The sequence below is a fragment of the Sceloporus undulatus genome, chromosome 2 (assembly GCF_019175285.1).
Source record: "Sceloporus undulatus isolate JIND9_A2432 ecotype Alabama chromosome 2, SceUnd_v1.1, whole genome shotgun sequence".
Lineage (NCBI taxonomy): Eukaryota > Metazoa > Chordata > Lepidosauria > Squamata > Phrynosomatidae > Sceloporus > Sceloporus undulatus.
This window is the reverse complement of record NC_056523.1, coordinates 43668004-43694329: the sequence shown is the minus strand read 5'-3', so window position 1 is coordinate 43694329 and position 26326 is coordinate 43668004. Positions and strand designations below refer to the sequence as shown.

The 26326-nt window shown below is 39.5% G+C and overlaps 2 protein-coding genes across 6 annotated transcripts in view; one reads left to right on the top strand and one right to left on the bottom strand.

Moving 5' to 3' along the window:
- SUMF1 (sulfatase modifying factor 1) overlaps window positions 1-26326 on the top strand; it is an 891645-nt gene that overhangs the window by 552128 nt on the left and 313191 nt on the right. The window lies entirely within an intron of this gene.
- ITPR1 (inositol 1,4,5-trisphosphate receptor type 1) overlaps window positions 1-26326 on the bottom strand; it is a 276298-nt gene that overhangs the window by 75161 nt on the left and 174811 nt on the right. For 2 of the 5 annotated variants that reach the window (XM_042448619.1, XM_042448621.1), the window contains 5 exons: window positions 25866-25977; window positions 21511-21543; window positions 7703-7738; window positions 4947-4994; window positions 324-456 (listed from right to left, as the gene is read on the bottom strand). In XM_042448619.1, the coding sequence (XP_042304553.1) occupies window positions 324-456; window positions 4947-4994; window positions 7703-7738; window positions 21511-21543; window positions 25866-25977 (362 nt within the window). The remainder of the gene's footprint in view (window positions 1-323; window positions 457-4946; window positions 4995-7702; window positions 7739-21510; window positions 21544-25865; window positions 25978-26326) is intronic. The other 3 variants (XM_042448622.1, XM_042448623.1, XM_042448620.1) reach the window with 2 other exon arrangements.

Sequence of the window (26326 nt, the reverse complement as noted above, 5' to 3'; positions counted from 1 at the left end):
GAACTTGGTAGTTATCTCTTATAATAGCAATTGTAAAAACCAATCAAGAGACAGTTATAAATTTCCAGGATAAATTGGAAAATGGTAAAAATAGATGTGCCATAGGTAAAATGAGAAAAAAAGGAAGGGAGGGAGGAAGAAACTAATTAATAGATCCATTTCCAACATTTGAAAAGAATTAATTCTATTGTGTGAGTGACATTGTGGAAGAAAAAAAATCCCTGCTGAGAAAGGTACTAAACTATCCAATTTCTTATTCAGAGAGAAAGAACATTCAGCATGGTAGTCAGACACATTATTAATTGGCATGCTGCGCATCCTACCTCCTCCGCCGGCTTTGCTGGGGCCTCCAGGAGATAAGGGGCCATTGCCAAAGCTGGTAAGGCTCTCTCTTCTTCCTGCACCTCTGACATTGCCATAATAACGGTTGACCAAAACCTGTCTCAGTGCCTCACCCTTAATTCAAAGATATTAAAACACACACACACGTTATGAATGACAAACAGTAGCAAAATTTGATAGAAATAGTAAGCATTATTTCATTTTAATTCCACAGTGGCCAACAATAATAATGAAGACTGGGAAGAAGAGTGAGAAGTTTATGAGAACAACAGTCATACATTTATAAAATTAAAAACTTAGTTCCCTTGGTTCAGATAATTATTGTGTTCATTTACAAGCAATATTAATATCTACTTAGTGGCAATGTGACCTTAACAAGAAGCAATTTGAGTGTAACAGCAAAACAAAAGGAATATGGAAAATACTGTATTTTCTGGCGTATAAGACTACTTTTTAACCCAGGAAAATCTTCTCAAAAGTCGGGGGTCGTCTTATACGCCGGGTGTTGTCTTATAGGATGAGTGCTGAAACCTCCAAGCTGGACTGGAGAATCTGCGGTCGCCGCATATGGTGGGGGGAGCTCAAAAACGGCTGCGGCCGCATCCCCTCTGTATGTGGTGACCGTATGAAAGCAGCAATGGCAGCACTATACAAGTATGGTAGAAAAAAATCTTGGAGACAGGGAGCACTGGGCAGACAGGGAGAGCTGACCAGTCCAAGCAGGCTTTGTATACAACAGGTTTTCCTGCTAAGTACCCACATGTCATAAGCATTTGAATTAAAATTACCATATTGAAAACAAATCTTATGTTTGTTTGTTTTTTAATTTTTATTTGGTTTGCGTTGGAAGAGGGGTAGTCTTATACGGCGAGTATACCCCAAACTCTATTTTTTAACTGGAAAAGTTGGGGTCGTCTTATACGCCCAGTCGTCTTATATGCCGGAAAATACGGTAAACAAACATTGGCTGCAAGGAGCACATAACATCTATCAGTCTTGTTTAGCAGAGTAGCTACTTCCAGAATTTACACTCCCCTTCTCTAACTAGTAGGTGATTTGAAAGTGTAATATTCCCCATTAGTCTCATACTTGCTAATTAATGATCATTAAACAAGTGGATACATAGTCAGGCTTCATGGCCAGATATTACAAATATGATCACTTATTTTAAAATGCTGCCCTTGCTTCAATTAATCCCCAACTTCAGTTACATTTACATGTTTAAAGTCTATTATACTGCTAAATACAGCTAGCCACTGACACACATACAGCATGCTCTCCCATGCTATAATCACTGACTTCCTAAACACCATGAAATAGTTTAATCAAATGGTGAAAAACAATATGAAACCAAAGGGGAAATGGATTCAACCATCCCAGTACTTTCCTTCCCATCATAGTAGCAACAGCCAATAATTTATCAATCAACAAACAGTAGAAATAAGATGGCTGTAGTTGTAACATTGTACACTTGATGCCTTCAGGAGGACATGTTCCATGTAATTTGCACCAGCTGCCCAAGACAGCCAAAAGTTGTCGTGTTTGGAACAAAATGAACATGAATGACTAAACATCAAGAATGACTGAAATTTTGGAGCAATTGATACAGATTTGCACTCTATGGAGTATCACACCACACTAGATTCGGGTTATAGCCCATTGAAGAGATTAGGGTACAGAATAGGAATTCAAGAGCAGAGGATTCAAACAAGCTATTTAGGTTTATTTGAGAATCTTCTGGTGTTATAATAAACATTTTTCAATTCATTTCTATAATTTGAAGATCAAACCCTAACAGTGGTTTCTGCTTCAGTATGCTTTCTTCCTACTGTTGATCCCTGGAAAAAGGGAAGAGCCTCTCTCACCAACCACCAGTAAGCCCATTGCCAATAGATGAGAAATATTAAGACTTTCACTTACTTATCACTCCCCAATTGCCTTATCTAGGCAAGTTTCAGTTCAACTCCTGGCAGTTTCAGTTCTGCTCTACACAACTATTTCTGTTCACGTAATAGTGAGCACAGGAACCAAAAGATCATAGATAGTGTACTGTTAATCAACTTCCTATAAAGCTGAACAACCTTAAAAGCTCCTCAGCTATTTCCAGCTTTGTCCCATTTTAATATTACACGACGAAACATTTTAAATTAGGAAACTAAATTTACCAAGAAACCAAAGTGACTACTTCTTAATTCATGAATGAAACCAAACTGGAAAGTAAATGGAAAACCAAGGGAGGAGAACGCACTGGAACTGAAAAGGAAATTATCCAATTTCCAATTTATACTGGTAACATTCTTACTCTACACCTGCAAGGAAGTGTGCACTGGAATTAAAAACTCCTACAATGTTATAAAACATTTCTGTTATTTAATGGGCACTTATTTGTCTGCCAAGAAAACTCTACACAGTCAACTACAAGAGAAATCTTTACAATATATTTCCTTAGACTTGACATCATCTGAATATTTATTTATTTATTCATTAACATATTTATATCCCATCCTACAGTGAAGGGAGGAATACAATAAAATCAATTTAAATAGCCTAAAAATAATTTGTAAAATTAAGAGCAATTTAAATAAAGAGAAAACGCATTAAACAATCTGGCAGGTTAGAACAAAACAGCTAAAAATAGTTCCAGACAATTTTAACACCATGCACTTGTATAGATTTGAATTAAATCAATTAGTCTTCAAAGGCAAAGGATCTAGTAAAAAGTTGTGTTTTACTTGGCACTAGAATGACATAAGTGTTAATAGCAATCAGGATTCTAAGAACCTTCCAACAGATCTCAGCCCTTAGTAAGGCATACATAGAGACAGTTAAATTTCCCCCCATATATTACAGAACAATTCCAGTTGTTACTGCAGACTAGAAACACATCCACTGAATCAATGGGAAGGTAACTAATTAACATGAGAGCCAGCATGTTTTGAGCAGTGAACTCAACTCTGGAGATCAGGATTCAGTTCCCTGCTTGGCCCACTGGGACTTACCCCTTGGGTAAGTCACACACTCTCAGCCCCAGAAAATCCTGTGATAGGGTCATCATAAACCAGAAACAACTTGAAGGAACAGAACAAAACAAATCAACAATTAAATGAGCTCCACTGATTCAATAGATCCACTCTAGCTGGAACTAATAACTGGATTTAGATTCATAGGTATAAAGTGACTAGAGAATGCATGAGAGAAGACAAGTATAAAAAAGCAGAGTTTGCAAGACAGAGAAAAAAGAATAACAACAATTTTACACAAATTAAAAATACAATTTTTGCTTATACATTTTCATATTCCTGTTTTGTTTTGTTTTTATTTGAAGGGAAAACAGATGCTTTTTGCACTTGTCAAGGTTAACATGAAGCAATTTCATCTCATTTGAGTGTAACAGCAAAACAAAAGGAATATGGAAAATAAACACACATTGACTGCAAGGAGCACTTAACGCCTATCACTCTTATTTAGCAGAGTAGCTACTTCCAGAATTTACACTTCCCTTCTCTAACTAGTAGGTGATTTGGAAGTGTATTTTTGACCATTATATTCTCCATTAGTCTCATACTTGCTAATTTGTGAACACGGGGGATAAGTTCCATGCAATGACCTGGCCAAGGAAGATTATTCTGTGGTAGAGGCAACAAGTATTCTCCCCTTACAAGGTATTCTTTGAATTTCGACTCCAGATATAACCCTAATTCATACAACTTCATGCCCTCTGCTAAGAGAAAAAGATCAGGCATATTAGGTCTACTTTGCATACAGCTCATGGAAGGAGAGCAAATCTTACACAAACACATCAGCAGGCATATAAAAATCCAACTGGTCCACACAAAAATACCAGATGAAAAAATATTTTAAGCATCGTTCAACTGTTTCTCAAGAGTTGTGTTTTTATCACAAAATGTGTCCTACAAGACAAGTTCCACTAAGAAAACAGCAATGAAAACTAGAAAAACAGCAATGAAAACTGCAATTACAAATATGAATGTGTTAGCACAGAGATGATCAATAGCAGTCAAAGAAACCCAGTTCATAAGTAAAGTGACATGGAAGGAAACACCTTCCTGTGTTCAGCTGTCTGCATTGACATCAGTCCTGGTGACTGCAGAAATAAAAGGGAAGCATCATAACAGAACCAGGAAAATGAAATAGGTCAGTGTGTGTGTGTGTGTGTGTGTGTGTGTGTGTGTGTGTGTGTAACAATGATATCTTCTCTAAAGAGCTATATATACACTATACTATACTTACAAGAATTTTATCTATATCTATAATGTCACACGAAAAGAAATCAGGGGCACTGCTGTGACGTCCAATGTCATTAAAAAGAAGAGGAAAAGAATGCAGATGCTTTTCTATAATAATAATATCAAAATGGCTCAGAAGACTTATCTGAGTGCTTCCATTGCTATTTCTCTTATCTTTGTCCCATGGTATATTTCTTTGAATTTTAAAAGATTAAACTAGTTCTTTACCATGTGTACATCTTTCTTAAGCCATTTTCTTTTTTAAAAAAAGGGAAGTGGGAAGGAGGAACAATGAAAGTCCAGATGTAATTAGTATCGAGCATATTAAACCTGAATATCACTACTGAATATACATACCCTTTTGCGATCTTCAAGCTGCCTCTCTGGTAGACTTTGATCAAGCTCCTAGTTGAGTATGGAGAAATTCCTTTTTAAAGTATGATACTTAAGAGACACTAAATAAATTTAGCATCAATAACTATCTTTTACAATGAGCTGTATGGTTTAGAGCAGTAAGAAGATGAAATATATTACTCTAATAAGCCATCTAATTAAAACTGTTCAACATTCATCTAGTTCTTCTAATTAAAACTGTTCAACATTCATCTAATTCTGACTCCACTAATTCTAACAGTTTCTATCAAGTAACACGAGGCACACAGGCTTGCCAATTACTTTTTTACACAGAGAATACAAAACACCACCATCTACTCCTAATGAGTGAGGGAGCAGAAAAGGAAAACTGTCACTGGTTGACTCCATGCAACTACACACACAGGCACACACATACACCACAGCGGAATGTGAACTTATTTTGGACACAACTCACTACTAATCTGACTTTCAAAATATGGAAGATTTAAGAAGAAAAGGCATTTCATGGGAAGGTCTTCATAAGAAAAGTGAAGCAGAAATCCTATGCCCCACATGTTAACTATCTTTCTAAATAAGCTCAAGTGCTACCAATAATCTTCCTATGCAATAAATTATTTTGAAACAAATGTTTTAGAAATGTTGGCGAGCCTCACACATTTGCACTGCCACACACCCTCTCCTCTAGTGTGCTTCAGAAAGAAGCAATCAGAATCTTCTACCTAGTTTCAAACTAATCCGAGTTGTCTCATGTGTATTGAACCTCATTAGTTTAAAATGGGAACTCTGGTTCTTTTCAAATTGAAAGCAGATATTTGATCTCCTGTCCACTTGAATGTAAAGAGAAGGAGAAAATGTGAGGAAAAGGGAGCTTTCAGGCTTGAAGCTCACTGTAGTTCATGCACATAATACTAAATGATGGTTATATCTGGAGCAGCTATAGGAATTCAAATCTAGTTTAATAAAAACAAATTAATACTTTCTTCAAAATTTCTGGAAAGGTCACTAGCAATCCAGAGAGGAAAGCAAATCTGAATACAGCAGAAATTTTACTTGGCAATAGCTGCTCCCAACCCCCCTTCTCCATTTAAAAAGCAATTTGGAAATTTGTACCTAAAACTCTTTAAAGGGAAATCAGGAAAGGAGGTGTTTACAAATTGGTGACAATTCTCCTCAAGCAGACATTAATGCTTAAGGGACACTGCAAGGAATCTGTAGGGGATAAAGTTAAGTTTATGCAGAGGAGAAAGAAACTGCATCAAGAGAAGTAATGTGTATACCAGAAGCCATGGATGTGTTTGTCTGGATCATGGCATATTGCCACCTTCCACAAAACTACTACAGTAACTAGCAGCATGATCAGATATTATATTAGTTCCTTGAGGTTTATGGGAGCTTTTGTGGCACCTGCTATCTTGGATTTGGGGCATTTGTATGGTCTCTAATGTATATTTTAGAGAGTGAGTTATGATGAAAGTTGTGGTGGAGAGCTGTAATATAGACAGTGCTGAGATGGTTTTACTGTTGTTAACTGTTGTCATGTTGACTGACTTACGAAGACCCTATGAATTACAGATCACCAAGTTACCCTATCATCAACAGCCCTGCTCAGGTCTTTGCATAATCAGGGCTGTGATTTTCCTGACTGAGTCTATCTACTGCAGTGAGGTCTTCCTCTTTTCCTGCAGCTTTCTACCTTCCCAAGCATTACTGTCTTTTTGAAGAACTCGTGTCTTTTTACGATAAATCCAAAGTATAACAGTCTCAGCTTAGGCATCTTGCTGAGATGTTTAAGATAGCACAAATTCCAGCAAAAGAAATCAAGTGTCAGTATGAAATCTGACCTAGCATTTCAGATTTGAAAAGTTAATTTGTATATTGTACAAAAGTCAACAATATTCAGGATTTGAAATTTGGACATGAACTTTGCCTACTACACTCAGGTACTTGAGGTTACCAAGGCAACTTGTTTGAAAATACGCCATGTGTACTTCAAAAGGTTCTGACTTCCTTTTATAGCAGGAGTATATGACCCACAAGACTAGCAGGCAATGTGTTCAGTTTCTAGAGACTTTTCAAAAGTTCTAAATATGAATAAAAGTAATAATGCACACCTAAAGAGCCCTCTGTTTCAAAAGAACAGTCAGGTACAGTTTATCTTACTAAACCAAAATTATATTTATACAACTGGGTTTCCATTTTAAGGGGGGAAAGCTACATTAAAAAAAAACTCAGTCTTTAAAAAATATTCAGTTTGTTGAATAAAAAATATTGTATCTGTTGGAATCAATAACAAGTACATTTCTATACCACTTATCAGTGCACTTATGCACTCTCTAAGCGGTTTACAATGTGTAACTAACAACAAGCTGGGTACTCATTTTTGCGACCTATGAAAGGATGGCAGGCTGCACCGACCATGGAGCCCTGGGATCGAACTCACAACCTTGTGGCTGTGAATGGCTGCAGTACAGGCATTTAACCACTGCTCCACCAGGGCTCCCTAACAGACACAATCCTTTACCATTTGTTTTTCCACTTTATTTCCTTTTCTACTTTTTCTTCTTGTTGTTTTCCACAGTCACTTAGGATAAATTTATTCATTTTAAAACACATACAGAGATCACTGGCTTATCCGAATGGAATTTTAGAAAAGACATGGACAAACAATTACACCACAGCTACTTTCAAAAGCACCAATATTTGCACATATTACAAATATAGGTGAGGGAGTGACACACCTCCATAGAGCTTTCCATTTCTGGTGACTGTGGCAGCTATTTAAGAGCAAAAGAATTAAAAAAGAAAATGTATTAGTCATTAATCTTTCTTTTAAACTGATGGCCAAGACAAGGAGATAAAGAATGACTTTTTAAAAAACAGTGACAACACAGTTCTAATTTCAATACAGTACACAGGTCTCCAAGTATGCATGTATTGTGTGTATGTAAAGAATATTTTCAAAAAATACTCCTGATAACACAGACAGGCTGCTGACTGACATGGCCCCTACCACCTGTAAAGCGTGGTCTGGGAATACTGGCATATATCAGCATTGCAAGGCAGCTGTTAAATATTTCATCCTATATGAGAGAATTTCATTTTCTTAATTGACTGTGACAGAATCTGAGCTCCATTTAATACCTCCAGCCCAAAATAATGGAAGAAAATGCATTTGAGGTATCCGTGGTGCCACTGGTGTGGCTGAGAACAGAAATGCTTACCTATTGCATAACAGGTCCTTCCTCTTTTATAAATAAATGGTACGGATTCCAACATTGCTTCTTAGTATTGCCAAACCAGTGTTTGCAAGTGATGTTTAGTAATGTTTGCAGCATTTCATTTTTGTTTTGAACATGACTAAGGAACATTAAAACCTCCTAAAACCATGCCACATCATTTCAGTTACAACAAAATCAGATCTATATAAGAACATCTAACACATACTAAGACAGCATGCACAGTCAAACATAAGGAAACATAAGATAACATAAGGAAACTCCAGCTCAATTGCACAACACAGAAACACTAAGAAATGGATTATCACCTGTAGCTGTACTAGCAGCAGCAACAACTGTGATACCATCAAAGCAATACACCATCAACTAAGGGATGCTTTTCATATTACTGTTTAAGGACATGGAACTACTATCAAGAATCAGGTCCATTTGTGGACCCAAATGCAAACTAATGCCAGATCGTGCATAAAGGGGTAGCTGACTCTTAGTCAGTCTTGAAGGATGCCAAGCTATTTCTAGAGTAGTTTGTCTGGATTACTGCTTTCAATCAGATGATAATTTATGTTTTCAGTGTTAGAAATGGTTCAAGAGACATCCTATTTTCTCTGAATAAGAAGCATTGCAAGGATTCACTCTCCTTCAAACACCCTAAATCTAACTAATTCTTTTCTCTATTTTATCTGTGACATATTGTACATTTTGCTCAAAATGAGAATAAATAAATATTGTATTGGATTCCTCATTTCACCCATCATGCATTCTTTTCAACATCATAACAGCTATATATTCAAACGTATTCAGCCATTAAAGCTATCTCAGGCTTTCAATGGGCATTTCTTTTTGCCTGAACTTGAATGTACAAAACATCCAAAATCCACTTCATTTTCTGCAATTTAGGTGAACCTCAAAATAGAACACTGCATTCTCAAGGCAACATAACCAGAAAAGTACACCTGGAGCCCAACTATGACTTTTGTGTGACTTAAAGTACTGTTAGTCAGCAAGATTACAGTTTTAATTGTGTCCCACATTTTCAGCATTTCTTTTTCCAATTTACATGCTATTTTTCTAATCAGATATTAAAGGGGATATGTAAAAGGTAAAAGAACAAATAAATAACGACAACAACTTCCTCACCATCTTCCAACCATCTGTCAATCAGAATGATCTTTTGCATCTAGGAAAGTCTCAACAATAACAACAAAGAATATTTTGACATCCTGCTGTATGGAAACTTTTTTTTAAAAAAAATACTATCTTCATTCAATTTGCCATTCTTACTAACTTTTGCCCTACCTACTCTTAGCCTCCCTTGTAATTTTCTCGTATCGTCTTCTAGAAATAGTTAAACGTTCATTCCAACCTCCTTCTTGTCAATACTGGCTCAGATATAGTTATTCTCGTTTCTTATTTAATTTATTGTTATACAAATCATTTATCTATTTCTCCACTTTATTCCTATTCTATTCTATTTATGCACAGTTCTGGGCAACATAATTAAAAAAAGATGTTGAGAAGATGGAGTGTATCTAGAGGACGGCAACCAAAATGGTGAAGGGTCTGGAAACCATTCTTTATGAGGGGAGATTTAGGGAGTTGGATATGTTTTGCCTGGAGAAGAGAAGGTTAAGAAGTGATAGGATAGCCCTTTTAAAGTATTCGAAGGTGTCCTATTGATGATGGGGCAAGCTTGTTTTAATAATAATAATAATAATAATAATAATAAAATGTATATATATACCGCCCTGTGGCAAACCAATCCGGGCGGTTTACAACATTAAAATAACATACAGCATAAAAACAATATATTTCCCTCCCCCCTTAAACAGTTATTAAACTGCATATCTAAATTAAAACCACAATAACTAGTTAGAATAACAATAAATTAAACAAAATAATACCAACCGATAAACCACTGCAACTTCAGTTCTAAAGAAAAGAAAAGGGGGCTTTGGAGACATTACTGAGGAGGGGGGAGATCCTGAGGCCGGGATATTTTAGTCTGGGAAGGCCTACCTGAAGAGATCCGTCTTGACAGCCTTTTTTAAGCTGTCCAAAGATGTTAATTGACGGATCTTGTCCGGCAGGTCGTTCCAGAGCCTGGGGGCGACAGCAGAAAAAGCCCTCCGGAAGGTCGCCGCAAGCCTCGATTTTTGAGGCTGCAACAAGTTCCTCCCAGAGGACCAAAGGGCGCAGGGAGGATTGTATGGGAAGAGGCGGTCTCTGAGATAGCTTGGATCCAAGCCATTTAGGGCTTTAAAGGTAATAACCAACACCTTGGACTGGGCCCGGAAACCTATAGGCAGCCAGTGAGGGACCTCAAAACCGGAGTGATGTGGTCCCTTCTAGATGTTCCTGACACAAGCCTGGCTGCCATGTTTTGAACCAGCTGTAGTTTCCGAACCAGGCACAAGGGTAGCCCCATGTAGAGCGCATTACAGAAGTCAAGGCGTGAGGTTACCAGCGCGTGCACAACAGTGTTCAGATCCCTTACTTCCAGAAAAGGGCGCAGCTAGCGTATCAGCCGAAGCTGATAACAGGCGCTCCTGACTGTCGCATTCACCTGATTTGTCATCAGGAGCGACGAGTCAAGGAGCACCCCCAGACTGCGAACACAGTCACTGGAGGAGAGTGTGATCCCATCCAGGATTGGTGGTTGCAACCCAATTCTTGGTTTCGGGGCCGCTACCGTGAGCACCTCCATCTTGTTTGGATTCAGCTTCAATCTGTTTTTCCTCATCCAGCCCATTACCGCCAGAAGACATTCATTGAGAGAAGAGATGCCATTAGAATTCGAGGCCGACGAACGAGACATGGAGAAATAGATTTGGTATCATCAGCGTACTGATAGCACCCAGCACCATAACTCCGTATGATCTCACCCAGCGGCTTCATATAGATGTTAAACAACATTGGGGACAAAATAGCTCCCTGAGGGACCCCACAAAGGAGCTCCCTCTTTCTGGAGCTACTGTCCCCGAGCAGCACCCTCTGGGACCTGCCCGAGAGGAAGGACCGGAACCACTGCAATGCAGTGCCTCCGATACCTAATCCCCCCAAGCGGTCCAGGAGGATGCTGTGATCTATCGTATCGAAAGCCGCTGAGAGGTCTAACAGCACCAACTGGGTCACACTACCCCTGTCGATGCTCAGACGCAGATCGTCAGTCAAGGCAACCATGGCAGTCTCGACCCCAAAGCCTGTCCTGAAGCCGGTTTGAAATGGGTCTAGATAATCGGTTTCATCCAAGACAGCTTGGAGCTGAAGAGCAACCGCCCTCTCGATTACCTTGCCCAAAAATGGCAGCAAAGAAACAGGCCTGTAGTTGTTCATATCCAGGGGGTCCAGGGAAGGTTTTTTCAGAAGCGGCTTAACAGCCGCTTCCTTCAGACAAGATGGAACATGCCCTTCCCTGAAGGATGCATTGATGATATCTGTGAGGAATCTCCTCAATGCATCCCCTCCTGGACGGCCAGCCATGATGGGCAAGGGTCAAGAGGGCAGGTTGTTTTCCTCACCTTATCAAGCAGCTTGTCCACGTCCTTGGTACTCACCGATTGGAGCTGATCCAGAATAACTTCATTGACGGAGTCGCTGGACACCTCATCTATAGATTCTGTTGCAACAGTGGCATCTAAGTCGGCTCTTATCTGAGAGATTTTATCTGTGAAGAAGTTGTTAAACGCGTCACAGCAGGCCGTCATCGGGTTAAGCAAGGGATTTGGCGCAGGAGGTACCTGCGTCATTTCCCTCACCACCTTAAACAGCTCTGCTGGACGGGACTCTGCAGACGCAATACGTGCAGAGGAGAAAGCTCTCTTTCCTGCATGAATTGCCTCCTGATAGGAACAAACCAAGTTCCTATGGCGAGTTCTGTCAGATAGGAGTCAAGTCTTCGGCCACCTATGCTCTAGTCGTTGTCTGAACCGCTTCATTCTCCCAAGCTTTGGTGTATACCATAGCCTACTATTTGAAGCGGATTGGCAAGGACGCTTGGGGGCGATTGTGTCGATAGCCCTGGTAAGATCGGTGTTCCAGGTATCAACCAGAGCATCAATAGGGTCACCGGCATTCCCAACCATTAAACCCTCTAAGGCTCTCTGGAATCCTATTGGTTCCATTAGCCTTCGAGGGCGGACAATTCGAATGGGCCCACCACCCCCAGTGGGGCAGATATTGGCTCTCAGTGCCGTCTTGACCAGGAAATGATCCGTCCATGACAATGCGGAGGTACTTACCACCTACGCCCACGGATATTCCTGTTTTCTGCTGCTCCAGAGAATAGGACGCAGAACAATGGATGTAAGTTACAGATAAAGAGATTCCACCTAAACATTGGGAGGAACTTCTTGACAGTAAGAGCTGTTCAACAGTGGAACAAACTGCCTCGGAGTGTGGTGCAATCTCCTTCTTTGGAGGTTTTTAAACAGATGGGTGGCCATCTCTCAGGGGTGCTTTGATTGTGAGTTCCTGCACAGCAGGGGCGTTGGACCGGATGGCCTTTGTGGTCTCTTCCAACTATATGATTCTATGATTCTGATTTACTCAATTCTATATTTTCTAAGATAATTTCCCCTTACTCACATTTTCTACTATTTTTAATAAGTTGACTTCCCAACCATAGTAATCAGGTTCTTTTATAGGTCTTATTCTCCTGCTAGCTTCTGATTAGTTAGCTTTCCCTTTATCCAAGTCAATAAAGATTTTCTATTTCATTTCTAAGCTACCAAGTTTCCCTATAGTCATCAAGTTTTTACATCACTTCTATTATTCAACATTTGAGAGGGACATGCAACTGCTAGGTTCTCAACATGGCATGTATTTACTCTCAAAAAACTCTTCACTCCCAGTGCCTTCTGAAATAAAATATTTCTTTTTAAACTTGAAAAGAAACTAGCACCAGACTCTCCTTTCATTTCTAACAGGCTGTGTGGTGGACCACAAGAACAGGAAAAGTTACTACCTGGCTTTGCGCTATTTTCACAGCCCAGCTTCTCCCTCTCCCATCCAAACCCTTCTCTCTCACTCTTTCCTCCTTTGTTCTTTGGTCTGTTGTTTTATATGGGGTCAAGAATGTGGTACTGTATGGCATTTGGCACTCAGTCTCAACCTTTGCCTTATACAGTATTACATTTCTTTGAGCCACCACCACTTCTCTGACCAAGCTAGTTTGCAACTAGCCAGGAATTCACAGTAAATGTGTATGTGCCTTCAAGTTGCATGCATGAATTTCACAGCGTTGTCTTAGGCAAGGAATACTCAGAGCTAGTTTTGCCAGTTCCCTCCTCTGAAATACAGCCCACAGCACCTGGCATTCATTATTGGTCTCCCATCCAAGTACCAAACAGGCTGACCCTGCTTAACTTCCAAGATCAGACCGGACCGAATAAGAGACCACTGTTAATTCACTCTGAACATCATGTTAATATATTCAAAGGATAAACCAAGCTAAGGTATATTTGTTCACAGTGCCTATTCTCCTGTTCTCCTTTCATAGATTTATTTTTTATTTATATATTTATTAAAATATTTATATTTCTACCATGAGATCACATGGCAGCATCCAATTAAAAAAATAATTTAAAACAATTCTGGGGGTGGGGGAAACAATAAAATAATTTAAATACTGTACAGTAAAACCAAGTTTAAAAAGCAGAAAAGGCTAAACTAGTTAAAACCATATCATGAACACTTAAATGAAAATAGAGCTCAAAAGGTTTAATAAAAAGCAATGTTTTAGTCTGGTGCCTAAAAGAAACTGCTATCACCTTTGTATGTGAAGTAAAGTTCATGGGATGCTTAGAAGGAATACAAAAAAAATCCTTTCATTTTCTTCAGCGAAATTTTGAACAATCTAGCAGACCACATCACTTGTGTTCCTTTCCAATCATCCTTAATAACAGTTAAAATATATAAATCTACATAAACAGGAAATAAAATGAAGAGACCCTGTAAGGCATGTACTTCAAATATTTAAGGCACAATGAGTAAAACATTACTAGAGACAATACTGTGAAGCAACCTCTATTTTGTTCAGTTTCTTATCTGCTAATCAGTTTAAAATCATGTTCATCAAGTTTGCCTGGTGAGGTCTTGTGATTCCCAAGACTCTTTTATACCCTTAATTGTTGCAACTTGATATGTTTTACAACCAACTTTGTTTGCACTGGATGATGATTCTGACAGTATGCTCAAATGGCACATTAGTTACATTCTTTTCCCTTCACAAAAGATGGTACTGTTCCAGGGGAAGTTGGTGGCCAGGAACAGGGAATCTACTCTTGGCTATATACACTGGACTATGTTCCCAGCACTGGGAGAGCTTTTGTACATACAGTTTGGAGCAGGTGCAGAAAAGCAGCCATTAAGACCAAGAGAGAATTTGCTAAATCTGCAGTCATAGATTTCTCAGTTGTCCCTGCAACAGTTTGAACACAAATCTAAAGATGGATTCACAGCATCTATGATTTTGTATACCATGTTTTAAATGGTTAGGTAGAATGTCTTCACCTGAATGCCTATGTAGTGCCATGGTTTGAATGCTGGACTAGGATTCTTGGAAACTACAATTCAGATCTCCGCTCAGCAATGGAAACTCACTAGATGACATTGGGTATTGTATTTCCTCAGCTGTAGAAAGTGGCAATGGCCTCTAACTAGATTTCGCCAAGAAAACAATATAATATGGTTACTGTAAGTGGGAGTGAGCTTGAACGCACATCACAGCAAAGAAAGTGTTCACACTTCTACAGCATTGTTTTTCAACCAGTGGCTTGGGACCCACATCTCTGTGTGATGGCCCAGTCTGAATAGGAGGTCACAACATCACCACCAACTTATCTGTTATTGTTTAAGGTTGCTATTTTACTAGTGGGGTGGTGATGGTAGTAATGTAACAAAAACTGAAGCTTCCTAAACCTAATGGTTCCTAAAGGAAAATCTGTCCCCTAGGCCAGTGCAATTCAAACTGGTGGCCCACAGACGAATGGCAATCACAGCCACTAGCTGCTAGCCCCTGGTGAGTTTATAAGAGAAAGAAAGAAAATGATACTAGTCCTTGGCTGCAGATAATTTGGTAAGCAGTGCTTTAGGTACAAAAATCTTCCCCAGAGCAAAAGCACAAAGATGGATATTTGTCCTTTTATAAAGTCTCAAAAAGATCCCATGTCGCATAGTACAGCTCAGTGTAGTCCCTAGCTCTCAAACCAGTTGAAGACTTCTGCTCTGTGGGCAGGGCAGAAAAAAAGGAGATATGCTACTGTAATTGCAGAGATTTCCTTCTTGCCCTTGTGAAGAACGGAAGGAAAAATAGAAGAGGTTATTATAGATGAGCTCTCTCCTCCAACAGCAGCCAATTTAAAAACTAACATATCAAAAGTGTCTCTTTCTCCCCTCTTGTTCCGTGTATTGCTAAAGTTGTCCCTAATGACTTCTGACAAGATTCCCATCAGATAGATGATGGTGGTGGTGATGATGATGATGATATTTATTTCCATCCTCCCTTCTCCCCAGTTAGAGTCAGGCAGAAAGTCAGGGGCATGCAGCTATTGGGAAACTTGATTAGTATGCAGATGATAAAGGCAAAGGCTTAAAAAACCCCTCCTGTCTCAGCTGCCTTTCATAGTACGAATGGACGTGCTTGTTACTATACAATACTATACTTAAAAATATTTTTTCAAAGTGTTCCATTCCATTCTCTAAATATAATTATTTAATCTTCACGAACATTTGTGAGATATTGACCCAGGTATTTTCTTGAAGAACAAAATCCCTGGTACAAGGTAGGTTGTAAGATTGTGGACTTGCCTCTGTGTAAACACACACACACACTTCAGTTTTACAGCATTATTACAGCTTTGGGCACAGCTCTCTCGATACTTACTTGAAGCTGGATTAGCATTTTATTTAAATAAGACTTTAGCAACCATTCAGACGCAGTACCTGCCAGTATAGTCTGGAATACTGACAGTCAGAGTCTGGACTGAACCAACAGTAAACAGCTCCACCACATTTTATTGGCAATTACTGCTGAAGGTCACACATCAGCAGTGAGCCTAAATTCCAGGAAAAAAAAACACCCTGCCTCTTATGTAACTGCCGCTTGAATGTTGGCAGGTGCCCAACAGAGCAGTTCACTGCAATGTAGGAGGGAGCAGAGAAAGGGAGGAAAAAGGTAAGTAGGACATCTCTCAGTATCTTTCAGCATCACCAGGACGCCCCCTTCGGGCAAAGTGATAACAGTTCAAGCCTTAAGCTTTAAAGAGTTATCTCTTCTACGGATCTCTCTCTCTTTCTCTCCAGTGTTCCCTTTGACTCTTCTGTTTTGTAACTTCTTGATCCAGGCCACTGCAAATTTTTAGAAAAGGAGATAAGACTTATTTCATCTCTCATTCACAGAAGGAGAAGCATGCCCAAGGGATCAATACAGAAAGCATGGGAATCTTGGGAACTGAAAAATTAAAAATTATACTAGTTTCTGATTCCCACCTCTCCCTGGAACAAGGGCACAGTTACTCAAGGTTCCTGGGGAGGGAGGTGGTGGATGAAACTTGTGGCGGCTGTGTAGGTGGATGGAGATTCTACTAAGCTACCTCACCTACTTCCACTCACTCAAATCCACTTTTACCGATATGCTTAAATTTATTTGAGATGGCATGCACTTCTCTCTGTTCCAAGCATCTCCAACATGAGCTGTGCTGGCTTTGTGAATTTTTAGCCAAGGTTTTATATTTTCATTTCTAACATTTCAGCAGAATTGTAGAAGAAAACTTCCTGAAAATATTCAATCTCTATTTTAATGTACCCAGTTTGGGGCTTACAACCATTTAACATAACTACTTTAAAGTAAACAAAAATGGAACCATAGCAGGAACCATATTTATTATTCATTGTATTTACATCCTGCATTTCTTCTGACATTTTCTCTGATGCTTTAATATGACACAAATGGCCCCTCTCACATAAAAGGAACAAATTTTTATGCTTGGACCATAACAAATGCAGAAGCAGTTGATATAAACAAAGCTGTGTAATTCAAAGAATATTTTTGTATCGGGTAGTTACATTTCTGCAACAGAATTATCTGTATCATGTATTACCAGTACAAACTGGCCTCCACCATTCCTAACAGTACACACTTCAAATCAGGTAGGCAAAAATAAATGATACCCACAGACCAGACAGACTACCAAAGATGAGGAAATACTGGTTGTTCACAAACAGGCAGAAATGCATTTTAATCATCTTAGCTAGGAATCAGAAATCTGCTTCCACAGCCTCTTTTTTCCTTTTCTGACCTGGATGTTCAAGTCATACTTGCTCTGCGCATTATTTATTTATTTATTTACAAAAAAGTATGTTTGTGGGATCTACCTTTGTATGTTTTTTAAACAAACTTTTTTATTATCAAACTGTATCCATTAATGTGTTTCTAGGGTTTTTTTTAATAAGTGAACATTTTTTTTCTATGCACACCTGTCAAATGTGCTCATTTTGTGAAGTTGAAGTCTTTCATGGGCAGCATTCATAGTGTTTTGTGCATTTTTCAGGCTATGTGGCCATGTTCTAGAAGAGTTTATTCCTGATGTTTCGTCAGCAACTGTGGCTGGCATCTTCAGAGAATGAAGATGTCAGCCACAGATCCTGGCAAAACATCAGGAATAATCTCTTCTAGAACATGGCCACACAGGCCTAAAACCCCACAAAAAGCTGTGTTCATTTTATTGAAGGAATACTTCCTGAACTACAGGATGTACTACAAGTCCTGAAATGTGCTGATTCCTGTACACAAAATACGCCCAGTTCAGGTCCATTTTTTGAGGGTGTACATTAGGAAAATCTAGAGGGAAAAATATGATGGAGCAGATTCCTCACACATCTGTAATCTGAGTATAATGAAAGCTAAAAATGTTTTCAATTTTCATTCCAAGCTTTTACACTTGCTTTGAGGTAAATCACACGAAAGAAAACCCAATGCTTCCTTACAAATTATTTCAGAGAATCCAAAGCACTGCCAGAAGACACTTTTAATAAACAGATAGGGCTCATTTCCTATATTTATAAACACACCTGCTCCATGGATGGAATCCTTCCACACAAGTCAGCCAGCAAAGTTCCTCCTTGTAATCAAGAGCGTAAGTTCTAAATTGGGCTGGATAACCCTGCTTGATTTATTGCACAGAGCAGCAGGCATCAACCATTAGAGGTTTGCGTGGGAAACGAGAAGAGTTTTGCTTAAATGAAAAGCAATGGAAAAATAAATACCTAATTCCACCTAAAATTCTCACTAGTGAATTCCACAGAGCAATACAGGATGCTGCACCACACACTGAATCTAAATGGATCTATGATGAGCCTGAAAAATTACTTTATAGCATCTAGAAAACCACAAAATGAAACACATTTCAAGTGGTTCATGCTATTTTGGCAGGTGTTCAACCGGTGTTCAAGTGTATACTATACATTCTCAACTATAAGTCAACATCATGTATAAGTCAAGGGTAGGTTTGGGGGCCAAAGCTATGGATTTTGATATGAGCTATGGATAAGTCAAGGGGCATGTAACAAAAGATGTAGATGACAACAGAAAGGAAAAAGAATTTACACAATTTTGGCAGGCTGAAGAGGGAAACACAGTAAATCATGGCTGTGCAATGAGTCAAGGAGGTTGAGGAGAGATAGAAAAGAATGTAAAGGCAAAGTAATGAACACGGCAACCTCTGGGACACATCTGGAACCTGATGGGAATGTCCGTCAGCGGCTGCGGCATTCTCCCTGTGTGGTAAGATGCATTTTTGCCGCCTCCCGTCCCCATCACGTTCCCTTTTAGAATGCCACAGGCCTGTTTTAGGGCCTGTGCTATAAAGTTCTCTGTTAGTAGTGATTACAGCCTTTCACTTTAATGTGATAGGTTTGCCTGATTTTAACCCAGAAAAGCTGACAAACATAATCAGGTGTCTTATTCACACCCTTCAAAACTCAATTCCTCATAGTGCTCCTTTGAGGGGAAGCCTCAAAGAGTTGCCAACACCCCTTCATTTTCCCACTCAGGCATTCAAAAAAGTCAGAAGTGAAGCTGTGGTGGAGAGAGTAGTGGGTGACAGTGCTTCCTTTATATTCCCGAGATACACTAACCTCTTTCCTTTTGCCACTCTACTCAGAGAAAGGGATGGTTCCTTTTTGTGCAATACATACACTGACATGTGGATAAGCTATCCAAGTTCTTAGGGTAAAATTTTTGAGTAAAATTTATAGACTTATACATGAGTATATACAGTATCTATGTGTTTGTGCGTGTGTTTAAAAAAATACATGTATCAAAACAAAAAGCTTTCAACAAGTGTTTCATTTGATTTATGCTCTCAACCCAAACCATGGAAGCATCTAGGTCCTACATCCTCTAACACCAATGCTGGCACAGATAAGTATCTGATGACATTTAAATGGTGATTATGAACTTTGAATGGCATATGTTGGCAGCAGAGCTGAAGATCAATGTTACCTCTGTAGAAAGGACAAGACAGCCCAAGTGAAGACTGAAAGCTATTATTATTTAAGGATCACTGATCAAAAAAGGGACAAATTATTCTAAACTGTAGTCTGGGGAGGGTCCAAAAGTGGTGAAAATGTCCCCCACAATCCATAGTGGTCATTTTGAAGCTATGTTTTAACTTCTGGGAGGGCACATTCAGTCCATGTCAGTACTTTGCCCACCCCTGTTCTAAATGAATGGCTCCTCCTCCCTAGAGCTACCTAATGTACATTGTACGATGTGTGCAGCAAGCCATTCCTTACAAAAATCGATTTTCCATAGATATCCACAGATGTCATTATGCATTCCACGTTTACATTTCTTGTTATTCTTTGTGCAGCCTGTATTTGCTTATGCCTACTCAAATAAAAGTGTGATGGACTGCCATTTTGCCTTTCTATGTAACATCTTCTACATTCAAAAAGAATTAATCCACAATTTGAAAAAATAAATATTACCCTTCAGTTTTACTTTCTTTTTCTGTTATCTAGTTATAACTCTCCATTCCAAACTTTAGTATGCATTTTAGAAGACGAATCTCTATGGCAAGAGTTGGCAAAGTCAAGGCCATGAGCCATGTATGCCCCAAAGTCTTTTCTGCAAGCTCCCAGGGAGGAAAAAATAATAAAGAAAAGCAGCTGGAATTTCTTGACAAACAACTAAAACACTGCACAAAACTGAAAAATGAAGATTTCTATCCCTTATTTTTATCATTTCTAATTATCATAATTGAAAATGGAAACTTCCAAGAACCCTGTTCAGAGGATTCCCCTAGTCCAAGCTTTGCTCTTACTTAACAACATGTCCACCTTAAATATCAGGTTATCACTTCTTCGCCAGTCTTCTCCATGTCTCTATGGTCCAGGGACTATCAATTCTTCAGGAACCAAAGACTCCTGTTTCACCTGCTACCTGTGATACTCTGAGAATTACCAGTCAAATCTAGCTAATTTAAAAATCATGAATTTAATTTATAACAAATTTAATCTAGACTTTTGTGCCCTAGCTCACCTGAATCATTATTAATTGATAGTCCATGGAAGCTTATGCCAAATTAAACTTGGTAGTCTTTAAGGTATCAATGGCGGGTTACAGACTGCTGAGAAGTGGCGGTCTGGCTCCGCCTCCGCTTGCAGCGTCCGGGAGCCGCAGCCTTTAAACTGCGCTGCTCCCAGACGCTGCAGAGAAGGAGCGTGGAAATCACGCTCCTTCTCAGGCTCCAGAAGAGACGCCGCGAGGCACTAGTCGCGCGCTCGTGGCGTCATTTCCGGGGTGCGATGTGCAGACGCAGCGCATCCGCTGCATCAAGATGGCGGTGGCTGTGTGGAACGGCTGCCGCCATTTTGTGTGCGCGGAGCGCATACTTGGGTTAGGGGGTGCGGAAGCACCGCCCCTTCCTAACCCTAGTACGCGCTCGTCGTGTACTATATGGTGGTTTGTAACCCGCCAATGTATTCTTTCTTGTTGCTTTTCCCTTCACTGACTAGCACATCCAACCTCTGGGAAATCCTTTCAGCACTATATCCTTCAAAGGAAAACAAAATGATTGCATCCAAAGACAAAACTCTTGAAGGATAATAATAGACAATTTAATTAAACTGTAAAACTTTCACTGTAGACACACAGTACATTACATTTGACTACACAACTACTACAGATACATGAACCACAAGGTGTTAACACCAGTAAGACACCACCACAGACTATGGGATAGATTCACAAGTGTACCACCACATAAGACATTTTAATTTTTTTTAAAAGGAAGAAAGAAGTGCAAGACCTCTGCATTATCCAATTCACCAAGTGCAACCATCTAGAAAAGGAAAAAGGAAGAAAAGAGAAGGTAAAAGAGACATTAATTCAAGAAAATCAGATGGTATTAAGTAATAAGACTCATAATCTCACAATTCAACTCAAAAGAGCCACAGGAGTAAAGATGGTGGTAAGCCAGACAAGAATTTGATAAAGCCAATAAAGTATGTTGGGCAACCTATATAAAGTTACCTTTCACGTGAGACTAGGAATGGACAGAATATTCACAAGCATTCATTCCCATGTTGAAAGATGGGTTTCCAGACATTTGGGAACCCAAATCAGGAAAAAAAATAGATCAGACAGTTTTTTAAAATGTTTTGCAATTTTCTTCTGGCATTCAATGTCCCAAAGTCTTGTGCTAAAAATTTTTATTTCCCACACCCCTCCCCCCATTTTCTGCATAAAAAATGAGGTTCCTCTGCAGACAAAAGTTGTTTCCTGTGTAGGAAATCTATTTTTGGGACCCAAAAAAGTGTGTGTGTGTGTGGGGGGGGGATGTTGCACAACAAAAATACATGTTTTAACCCCTGGCAAAAATTCCTCAGCAACATTCCAGTTTGTTCAAATACAGGGAGAATACTGTGAAAGCCCCCCGATGTGAGACTACTTGGGAAGATGGGGATTGCTTGTATTGATGCTTGTCTCAAAATATGTCTGAAAGCCACAAAGGGATGGAACCTCAAGTCCCACAGAAGCTCTCAGTCTAAGTCAGCCCATCAGCAAATCAACAACATATCCAACCTCCTGTACACAGACTGCCACCTCTCATGTTCATGACTACAAAACTTTCCAGAACTTTAGCAATGGACAAAAAAGAGGCATCCATAGTTTTTTTGTGGGTTTTTCAGGCTATGTAGCCATGTTCTAGAAAAGTTTCTTCCTGATGTTTCGCCAGCACCTGTGGCTGGCATCTTCAGAGAATGCTTGCCTGGAAAGGAGTTGAGTATATATATTGTGTGACCTGGGAAGGCAGGAGTGATTTGCATGTGGATTGTTCTGTTGCTAGTGGCAGGCCTCAGGGTGGGAGGCTATGCAAAAGAGGATTAGTGTCTGCTTGATTGGTGCCCATTGTCTGCTGGGAAGCCCCTGACCCTGGGAGATTTCTCATTTGCATTTGTTGAGTCTTCAGCTTGCTGTTTTTCAGGACTGGAAGCCAAATCTTGTTTACTTTAAGGGTTTCCTCTTTCCTATTGAAATTGTCCAGGTGTTTGTGGATTTCAGTGGCTTCCCTGTGCATCCTGACATGGCAGTGGCTGGCATGGTCCAGAATTTCAGTGTTTTCAAACAGTATTTCATGCCCAGGATGGTTTATGGCATGTTCTGCTACTGCTGATTTTTCTGGATGGCCCAGTCTGCAGTGTCTGTCATGTTCCTTGGACACTGCGTTTGGTGGTCCCTATGTAGACTTGTCCGCAGCTGCATGGTATGCGGTAAACTCCTGCGGCTGTGAGAGGGTCTCTCTGGTCCTTGGCTGAGCGAAGCATTTGCTGGATTTTCTTTGTCAATTTGTAAACCATTTGAAGGTTGTGCTTCCTCACCACTTTGCCTATTCTGTCTGTGACTCCTCTGATGTATGGTAAAAATACCTTCCCTTTGGGTGGCTGTTTGTCTTCACTCCTCTGGGTTTTCTGGGCTTGGCAGCCCTTCTGATGTCTGAGCTGGAATAACCATTAGCTTGTAGAGCCTGGTCCATGAGACATTTGTTTTTATGACAGCTATTCAAACTAGATGTGGCCCCAGGTATTTGTTTGCAAAATTCATGAAATTTGTAAACATGTTTCTATGAAGCAGTTAATTACTGTATATACTCCTGTATAAGTCTAGAGATTTTAGCAAAAAAACTGACCCCAAAAAAACATGGGTTGACTTATCCACGGGTCAATGTAAGTACTGTACTTTATTTCTTATCAAAAAAGGAACCATGCCCTGGTGAAAAGTGAGAGTTTAATATCTTCTCAGAGCTCCAAAAAGAAGCATCAATCCCCTCTACTATCTCATCCATCCAGCCTTCAGGGTGACCACAAATAGTTGTGCATGTCAAAACTTTTAAAGGTTTTGAGAATTGTTTTCTTTTATTTCAGCCTTTATATCCTTTGTTACATGCTGCTAAGTTTTACCCTCTACTAATCCATGGGTCATATCAAAATCCATAATTCTGGCACCAATAGTTGCCCTCAACTTATACATGAAGTCAACTTATAGTTGAGTATATATGGTAATCCTGAGTTACTTTTATAACATTTCTTATATCAATTACCATGATGATTTGGTGATGTGTCCCTTGTATCTAAAGGCTATGGAATACTGTATGTCCACTGGATTTTTATAGCCATTTGCTCTAGAACTGCAGAATCATCTAGATGATAGTAGGTCATTTCTGAACAAAGCAAACTTAGAGCCTAATCATGTCCTTCATAGGCCAGAGGAAAGCTCCAACAAAACTAGATTTGAGTCCTCATCTTAATATAGTGCGCCCTTTCTTTACGCGGGGGATCCGTTCCGGATTCCCCTGCAAAAGCGAATTCTGCCTATGCTCAAGCCCCATTTAAATGAATGGGACTCATGCACGCGGTGGTGTAGCGGCACGCACATGCCATGGGCGCACATCCCATTGTTCCCTATGGGATGCGCTGCCCCTTCTCCCTGTGCGGCTTTCAGCGTATGCTGAAAGCCGCGTAAAGCACACCCGCATATGACTCAGGCGCACTGTATGTTCCTAACCTTATCTAGATCAGTGATGGATTAAGAATTAAAACCCTAGAATGTGACATTTTATTTTTCGTATTTATTCTCTTTCTCTATTTTTTCTCTCGATTTGTGTTTCCTGTAACACTATGTTCTTTTGTAATACCAAATTGTCTCTAATTTTAAGAGACATAAAGAAATACTATAGGTTAGTAGTTTCCCAGCTTTTGTCTGCTTTTTAGCCATGCTAAAAGATTCGACATGTCTCTCCCAAAACAGTAAGAACTTGAAGTTGAAATATTCTTGCATTTTTCATCCCTGCCTTTTGTATTTGACAGCATGCACTGCTGGAATGTAGTCTGCAGGAACTTCACTAAAACTGAATTTTGTCCTTAATTCAAAAAGGACTCCCTATCCTTGCTCTAATGTTTCCATGGCTCACCAGTCAAGTTCTTCTGAACAACTCTGGAAGAACAGAGGCCCTTTTACTAAGCCAAAAATGTTTCCCACTGTTCCCAACAAACACCAATAGCCTTCAAACCCTTCTCAGCCATCTTTGGTTCCTCTACATGACAAACAGAAGCACTGGCAACATACATGTTTCCTCTTCCCTCCTCCCTCCCTCACTGTAGTTATAAGCCTGCTGGGGTACACAGCCAAAGGGAGAATGGGGGATGTAGATCTCAAAAGGCTGTTGAAACTGTAGCAACCGTATAGGGAACCACCATTCCTACTGAGTCCTGCGACTGTACAGTGGGGCCTTAGTATTCACTAGGGGTTGATTTCAGAATCTCTTGTAGATACTTTTTGGATTCCCCCCCCCCCAATATTTTGAAGCCATGGATGGTTGAATCCAAGGATAAAGAATCCATAGATATAGAGCACCAACTGTACATAGTAAGTTTAGACCTGCTGTAGAAACCCACACCTGTCCATAGCTGTGCAGCCCCAACTCACAGGTGACCGTACTTTGTTGTGGAGCTTCCAGAGGCAGCAAGAATGGGTTTGTGAGGCTGCACTTGGCTGAGGTTGCTCCATCTCTGGTCTAGGGCATCTAAGGAAGGAGGGAAAAAAGGAAAACCCTCCTCCTATCTTTTCCCTGCATGCTGTTTGATACCCAAGTAAATGAAGGGGTAAATTTGTTTGGTATAAAGAATCTGAGGTCTGCCAAAAGCTGGCAGAAGAAAGACATGGAATTTTCTCTCATCTCAAATTTTGACTTGAGTCAGATACAGCATGAAATCAGATTAAATTATAAATTATCTGATGACAGCCCTACAAATCCCTTTGACAACTTCTTACGAGTAAATTGAACTGTGAAGGCAGAAATAAGGCTTGAAAGAGAATCATGTAGAATTAAGCTCTCCTTTTTACTGACTAAACAGGATAGAAGACAAAGCGATTGATATTAACACAGTGAAGAAAAAGGAAGTAACGGAAGTATCTTGGGATTCCTCAAGTCATTTTAATCAACTGAAATAAACAACAGTAATTCAATTCCATATGTTAGTGTAATTTTTGAAAAATGCAGTAATTACAATCAATATAAAAAACACTATTCCTTTTGTTTGTTTGTTTGTTTGTTTGTTTTTTGCTGCACTGAAAATCAAAATGACAAACTGTAAATTAAAGTACCTTCTCTCCATAGCCTCTGTCTTTGGTCATCATTTCCCTGAGCGTCTGTAACACTTTAATGCAAAGTTTCTCCTCATTCTCTTCCAGCAGCTGTTTAGTATGTTTTATTAACCTGAAAACAACCAATTGATCACAATTTGTTTCAATACTAGAACGTCTAATCAATTAAGAAGGCATTTGTCACTACTTACGGTATATTAGGGGTCAAGGAGAAAACAAATAGGCTAGGCTATGCCATGTTTGTCTTTTGAGAATGAGCATTAAATGTTTTTTCTTTTATAAAACATGTAACGTAGAACACTCTTCTCTAGCTATAAAACTGTTGCCTGTATCCAGAATCTGCAGCAGCAATAGCAATATTAACACTTCACTACAGACAAATAACAGTTCAGTTGTTAGCAAATGAAATAGGTTTCTGCAATATTCTATAAACAATGACTGAGAAAACAGACCAAAATATG